Source organism: Taurulus bubalis (assembly GCF_910589615.1).
Source record: "Taurulus bubalis genome assembly, chromosome: 11".
NCBI lineage: Eukaryota > Metazoa > Chordata > Actinopteri > Perciformes > Cottidae > Taurulus > Taurulus bubalis.
This window is the reverse complement of record NC_136599.1, coordinates 22657127-22664626: the sequence shown is the minus strand read 5'-3', so window position 1 is coordinate 22664626 and position 7500 is coordinate 22657127. Positions and strand designations below refer to the sequence as shown.

The following is a 7500-nucleotide window of genomic DNA, read 5'->3' as shown; positions in this document are numbered from 1 at the left end:
GTGGGGGGGAGAGAGAATGGGAGAACAGACTCTACTGCTATCAGATGGCAACACCGCACACGCATTGCCCACAGGGGGAGGAGCGGGATGCGCGAGTGTATATTTGTCCGTCCCAGGCGCACTTGCGATCCCATCCGTGCTTATGTGTCGCGCTGATGATCCGTTGGACCGCGCCGCCCTCAGATGCTCTCTTCACGTCCCCCCTTCTGTACTGGATCACTGGTTTTGGCCCCTCCGTAGCTGGTATCGCTGCGGCGTCTACCCAGCAGACGCACTCGCCACAGCTCAGACAGCCGCCATCTGTTGTCCCCTCCGCCTCGAAACACGGCGGGTACTGTGCACTGTTAAAAAAAAAATATGTAAAAGATGTACTCATGCAGCCATACTAGTACTTAATTAAACAGTCTTGCATTTTCAATTTAAATAGGAACTACAGGATCAAGGAACAAGTCAACAAAATGATTTCACGGAGCAGATAATGGTTCGACGAGACCTCTTTTCATTTCATTCATCGGACAGCTTTGATGATGTCATCCCGCGTTTTCAGAAATCAATGCGAAGTGTATTCATCTGGCCCCGACAGCAGGCCATGCTGCACATTGTTGGATGTGAAGATTAGAGAGGGGTCAGCATACTGCCCGAGTTCGACCCCGGCGGCTGCTTATTGTTTCAAATGTGTCTAGGCTAGTTTCTACGACCATCTCAACAGGAGACCCAATTTGGAACCGAAGTCTCTAGCTAGAAAATTATTCTTTTCTGCCGCGGGACTGCTCTCACTCCTCGCCATCTGTGACCGTTTCGGGCCCGTTGGCATCGAGGTCAAGTTCAAGAGCTCTCGTCTTTTCCTTCACAGATTAACCTGACAATACGTTCGTTCTATTCAACTTCGGCTCCCTCCTGACATTATTCAGGTTTCTGAAAAATGTCGCCTGCATGTCTCGACTCCTCAACATCCGAAACCGTCCATTTATTTTCTCGAGGTAGAAGCGCAGGTCTGACTATTTATTTCTACATAATACACATTTTACAACACTGTGAAACTTGTACCTGTGTTTTTTTACAGCTGCATTAAGACAACTTAACCTGCATCACAGCAGTTTTTTTTGTCATGGTGTATTTTTTTGCTATCATAATTTCACCAATGCGCCGCGGCCGCATGTTTTGGACGTAGTGCGCGTTGAAGAGCAGCCTCATGGCGCCGCTATACACTTCCACAACAGAGGCTCTCGCTCACTCGCTCACTCACTCATTCTTGCTGTGATTTCTGTTTTGTCTCACTTTTACGAGTTTCATAGTTTTCTTCCCCCCCCTCCCAATATAATTATTGAGCTCATCTTTACCTCACTTTCTCCCGCTTGATTTTTCGCGCTCTTGCACACATTTGCACATTTTTAATTCCCTCTGTCTGTAGCTTCTAAATAGATGCTTCACACCTCTAGCTGTGTACCCAAATGATTCGTATGAGGAAGGAGCCCCGGGGCGGAAGAATGTGCGATAATACGTTTGTGAGCTAATCTCCTGTATAGCTCACGGCATACCAGCCGTCATATTCCATTATGCACCTTCTTAATAACTGAAGATATTTTCCTGCACTTGTTTACATTTGTTACATGTTCGGGCCTCCTCTCGTCTCTCGCATCTACTGCCTTCCCTTTTCTTCTTCTCAAACAGATGAGGTTTTATCTCTCAAAGTTGTTTCCATTGTAGTCATTTAGGACAATTTTAGAGCCATTTCAAAAAATAATAATTGGATATCCTCAATGGCAAATGGAAAGTGTAATATTATAATACACTCAGCCGATCAGTGACTTTTTATTATTATTTGTATGCATATTCTGCATATACATTTCCAGAACCCAGCGCTGTGCGCTCATTTATTCAAAGTGTATTAATATTGAATGCACTGCATGTCCAAATGGCACCAAATCCGATAAGGCGCTATATGGGGTCCCCCAGTAAAACACCCGCAGAGTGAATGAGATCGGATGAGCGTTTCTTAGAGATATGCGAAAAACAAACGGACAGACGGGATTTGAAAGTTAAATGACTCTGCAGTTATTTAGCTGGCGCCCTCGGCTCCAGTGGTTTTCACTTTTAATTGAAATGAATGAGGAAGACTGCGTGTTTTTCTTCTTCTTCTTTCTTCCTCTCGCAGTGCTAATGCAAAGCAGAATTACAGATGGACTCTCTGACGCACATTAATACAGACAGGAAAGACCGAAGAAATGAGTGACCAAGGTTTCCCCAACAGAGGTGGACTGTGTGTGTGTGTGTGTGTGTGTGTGTGTGTGTGTGGGTGTGGGTGGGTGGGATGTGAAGTCACGTGAAGTCACGCCTGGCTGGCTTTTATCTACCATAGACTCGCGGGTCCCTGGAGGGACACCAGAGGACTCATCTGATTCACTTGCAGTTTCATCTCTGACTGCAAATTAAAACGCAGACACAGATAGGAAGGAGAGCTCTGTTTTCTTCTCTTTTTTTCCAAATTAAAATCCATTCAGTTTCTTTCCAAATCCCCCCCCTAACCCCCTTGCATTAACACGCACCAGCTGCAGCTCTCACCCGACAGAGAGGGAGCATCTCTGGCATCAGACGCCGCCCTCCCCACTCTTTTGTTTCTCCTCAGTTAAGATCTGTTTATGAAACGTAGAACGATCGACTCCGACTTGATTTGGCGTTCAGCAGCCCTGATAATTATGATGAATCTTCCTCCCCCCTCCTGTACGTGTGCGCTCGTCGACTCTCTCCTCTTCTTCCGCGCCGATGCCGCTGATGCTTTCAGCGACGAAAAACAAAACATTGACTGGCATTAATTTGCCGGGTGCACCAGATTGTGTGCGATTTCGTGCATTAGGGTAGTTCAGATAGTGTCTGACATGCTGTCAGTCTCGGAGACACTCTGCGGTTATTGTTCAAACTTTTCACACGTCGACTTCACTACCCATCTGTTGTCAGCGGCGGCTGTAAGCAAGTCACACAAAAGTTTTCCTCACGCCAATGCACTTTAGTGCCGTACACTTCGGCACGGCTCGTTAAGCGGCTCCTGGTCTGAGGAAACCTGCGCTGACGTGACGTAATGAGAGAGGGGAGGGGGCGTTGTTTATGCGGGCTAAACGCCAGAGCATTCTGTTTGATAAGGCATGACCACTGCACTTTCATGTTCTACTTATTTCCAGTGAGCTGTTGAGAGTCTATCATTAGAGCCAGAACAGCTGTTAACCTGTGACCTTCATCGTGTGCATGTGCGTGCTTTTATCTACCATAAAGAGAGTTCAGAGCTTGTTTGTTAGACAGTCGTGCTCCAGTTGATGGTGATGTGTTGTGACGCGGGAACTTGACACCTCCAGGGCGACATTCGCGAGAATGAGCTTCTCAGTGAAGTAGGAAACATCTCATTCAGCAGGTCATCTTTTGAAATTAAAAGTATCTGCATATGCGTAGATTAGGGCTGTGCGCTATGGGCAAAATTTCATATCACGGTATTTTGTAAGTAAACACATTGATTCCATTAACAGCACCAGTCAACTAGACAGCAGTGCTGTCAGCGAGCTGTCCATAGATGCAACAACAGCAGGCAGCAGCATTGACTTTTTACAGTTTAATACTGGGAGCAGTGGAGCTACTTACCTGTCAGTGTAACTGGCGCTCAGTCATGGTTCACACTTGTTATAAAATTACAGCGCCGAATTGCATTCTGGGTAGAGTTCGCCCACAAAAAAAAACAGGAAGAGACAGACCGGAAGACACGCTACACAAACAGCTGTTCGCCAACTTCCCAGCATTCAATTTTGGCCGTGTAATTTTGAACCATAAGTGAACCAAGTTACCCTGACAGCTAAGTACCTCCACTGCGCTCCCAGTATAAAACTGTAAAAAATAAATGTTGCTGCCTGCTGTTCTTGCTTGTTGATGCCGCTGGTCACTGACGAACCACCGGTATGACGGTATATGGAAAATTCATACCATATGGAAATCTGAAACCGGTATACCGCACAGCCCTAGCATAGATTCAGAATTATTTTTCGGCAAGGGAGAAGATTTCAATTTCCAGAATTCCTAAGCAGTAAGATACTGGTTATTATTGACAGTAATGCAGAATATTTCCCCATAGGGGATCTTAAAGATCCCACACATCTATCTATCTATCTATCTATCTATCTATCTATCTATCTATCTATCTATCTATCTATTTGAACACAATAGCGTTGTCGTTTTTTATTATATTTTTCTCTTCGAGTTTTTCATCTGATCAATCATGTAATTCATTGAATTAAATGGCAGGCATTTGTGTTTCACCTGCACATGAAATCCTAACAATGTAACAACCCTGACCCAAACACTGTTCCTTCCTGTGCTCCTCTCCTCCTCCTCCTCCTCCTCCTCCTCTGTCTTTCTTTTCCTGTCTCTCTTTGTGTCTCTGCCTTTTCTGCTCTTTCTGCTTTCTATATTCCAACTTCTCTAGTCTGCAGATGAGATAAATGTGACGGTAAGCTTCATCATAACCTTCCAACCTCCTGCTCTTTTGTCCATCCATCCATCCATCATCCATAAATCAATCCATCCATCCACTCTGCTGCTTTCTAACCCTCACAATGTTTTTTTTAAACAAAATAATCTCTATTTAAATTAAATATTTTACAACTGGAAAGATAAAATGTTTCTTTCTTTCTTTCTTTCTGCCTCATTGTGTCTCTGATCTGCCCGTCCATCCAAATAATTCCCACTTGTTTTCCCACTCCCAATCTGTCAGTCCTTCTTATTCTTTTTCCCATTTTTCCATATCCCGCACACATATTTACTGACTTTACTATCCGTCTTTATTTTATGTATTGATCCATTTTTATTTTGTTGATCGCTAACATCCTGACAACTAGACCTAAATCAATGTTCATTTCAACAGTTGCTCATTGAAATGATGCGATCGACGAAAAATGTTTCACCTCCCGCTCCACTGCGTGGATTCATTTAAATTCTGTTAAATAGCTCATTTTAATGCATTGTTCAAAACCAGTCAATCTTATTTAGTTAATATGCAAAGCCTGCGTTCACCGTCCCAGCTTCAGCTTCCGGGCCGTGGTCGGGACTCAGGAGGGAGCGGTGGAGACTTTGTTCGGCCTCCGAAGCCAAAGTTGATGCTCACTTTGAGGTTACACATTTCCTACAACTAGACAACTCCACTTTCCTTTTCAGAGATGTTAAACACACGTCTGCACCTGTAGGAGAATCAAGAGAGCCTTTATTGGCACCTCTCTGTCTTCATCTAGCTTCAGACCGCAACGATCCCGGTCTTGCTTCTGCTTCTGCTGAGGTCGACACTTTATTTACTCAGCGGATGAATATACACCGAATCCAATTTCTGTCCAGTTGGCATGTTTTTCCAACATCAGCTCGAACTTCCCTTAATTGTGGAATCCAAAGATAATTGCGACTGGGGGATTGTGTAATAACTGCGACGGCCACAACAGGCCTCAGAGAAAGCTGCATCTTTTCAACACCAGGATCAGATCTTCACACAGCAGCTCTAAGAGCGGCCACTGAATGCCTATGGCGGTTTACACTGCATGAATTAGCCTAGCAAATGTCTCTTTTTCTTACTTACTTAGTGAACAACACCACGGATGAATTTCAGGCTGCATGCATGTGTTGTTTATCTTTTACATTTTTTCAGATCACAGATCAGCTAATATTGGTAGCGAGAGCAACAAGCTAGCGGACTGCCGAGTGTTGTCTCTCCTGTGTGTGACGGACAGTTAGTGAAAGATAGCAAAACACAGGAGCGTCTCACACTGAGCTGAAATGTGCGACTGGCAGATTGGCACCGCTGTAGTATGGTATCATATTATAGCACTATAATGAAATATTACAAATGTGATCTGATATTTAAAATACCAATATCATTCAAAAAGTCTGTCAGCATTGCCACATGTACCATATACTTCACTAGTCTACTACTGTCTAGGGAGAAAGCGTAATACACTTTGTTTAATCCTCTCGTGTGTGTGTGTGTGTGTGTGTGTGTGTGTGTGTGTGTGTGTGTGTGTGTGTGTGTGTGTTTGTCCTTTTGCAGGCTCAACAGCTACAGAAGAAAGAATTACAGCTGAAAGCATTGGATGCCTTCTACAAGGAGCAGCTGGCACAGCTGGAGAAGAGGGTACAACATTTACACACACACACACACACACACACACACACACGCACACGCTTACAAATACTTCATTAGAGGCTTTTGACAGATTCCCAAAGTTTTTTTTTATTTAACCAGGAAGTCCCATTGAGATTAAAAATCTCTTTTTCAAGGGAGACCTAGCCAAGACACACACAAAACTATATATGGACACACACACACACACACACACACACACACACACACACACACACACACACACACACACACACACAATGTCTATGCACTTGGACAGACTTAACTTTGCGACACACAAACAGCCCCAAACAAACATACACACTATTGTACAATCGCACAAATGCAGGCACAAAAAAGAAAAAAAAGCATGCGACACTTGCCAACGCGCTTTGTGCATGTTCACTCAGCCGCCGCACTATGACAGAAAGTGGGTGGACAGAACAGGCCTGTGTCGTAACTCTTATTATGAGAACTTTTTGCAACATGAATGGCATCGGCGGTCTGACGCCGGTCCAGCGCACCTGCTGGAACGCAGCACTCACGAGTGCAACTGTGTGAGGGGTGACAGTCGTACCACAATGTGTAGCAACACACGCAGACCTTTTATGTTTGAATATATTTTTGAGGAAGAACTGAAGGCTCTATCTCTGCTCGCTTCAAATCCACCAGACTCCTTTTGGCGAAAACAGCATTTTCACTTCGCAGATCACAAAAATGTGATTTCAAAAGGGAACATGGATTTTAGCCGGCCTGAGCATCTCCACAGAGCCCTTTCATCCCCTTTTATCAGTCCGTCTGTCTGACATTTACCAGGCAGAAAAGGTGTGGAAGCTGTTGGTCTCGCGTTAAGTCCCAGCCTCACCGGGCGCCACACAAGGCAAACCTTTCTCTCCCCCCCATAGTACTCGGCTGCAAAAGGCCTTTACTGGACGTTCTGTGTAAAATCCAAGTATTATGTACGGTTTACCATGGAAATCTGTCCCGCCAAGGAAGCACTGGGAGCAGATGGAGTCTCACAGAGGCGACCATTGGAGTGCCATCGCTGTAGTGTCACAAGTGCCCGCCCCCCTGTGGTTTATGTATCTTAGGGTAGGCTTTATACTCGATCACTCACTTCTCTTTTCTCTTACATCATTTGTTTATTCCTCATTGCTGCTGGAATAGTGATCGAACGAAAACCTCAAACCGAGTTTGGGATAAATTGTGTGTGTATGTCAGCGGAGGTTATGGGTAGCGTGTGCCATAAGCTACCATAAGCGGATAGAGTTCTTGGTAGTCACTGACTCGAGCAATAGGCTTTTCTTTTCCTGTTTGGTCAAATCGGAAGTTTGGGCTTTTTGAAACTAGACGCGTCAATC

General features: G+C 44.7%; 1 protein-coding gene across 2 annotated transcripts in view; it reads left to right on the top strand.

Annotated features, from left to right (window-relative positions):
- The window catches only part of LOC306743224 (MICOS complex subunit mic25a-like), a 63998-nt gene that overhangs the window by 15576 nt on the left and 40922 nt on the right, over positions 1 to 7500 (top strand). Inside the window, exons 5-6 of one of the 2 annotated variants that reach the window (XM_079225720.1) lie at positions 4463 to 4486; positions 6068 to 6151. In XM_079225720.1, coding sequence (XP_079081846.1) covers positions 4463 to 4486; positions 6068 to 6151 — 108 coding nt within the window. The remainder of the gene's footprint in view (positions 1 to 4462; positions 4487 to 6067; positions 6152 to 7500) is intronic. The other variant, XM_079225721.1, reaches the window with a different exon arrangement.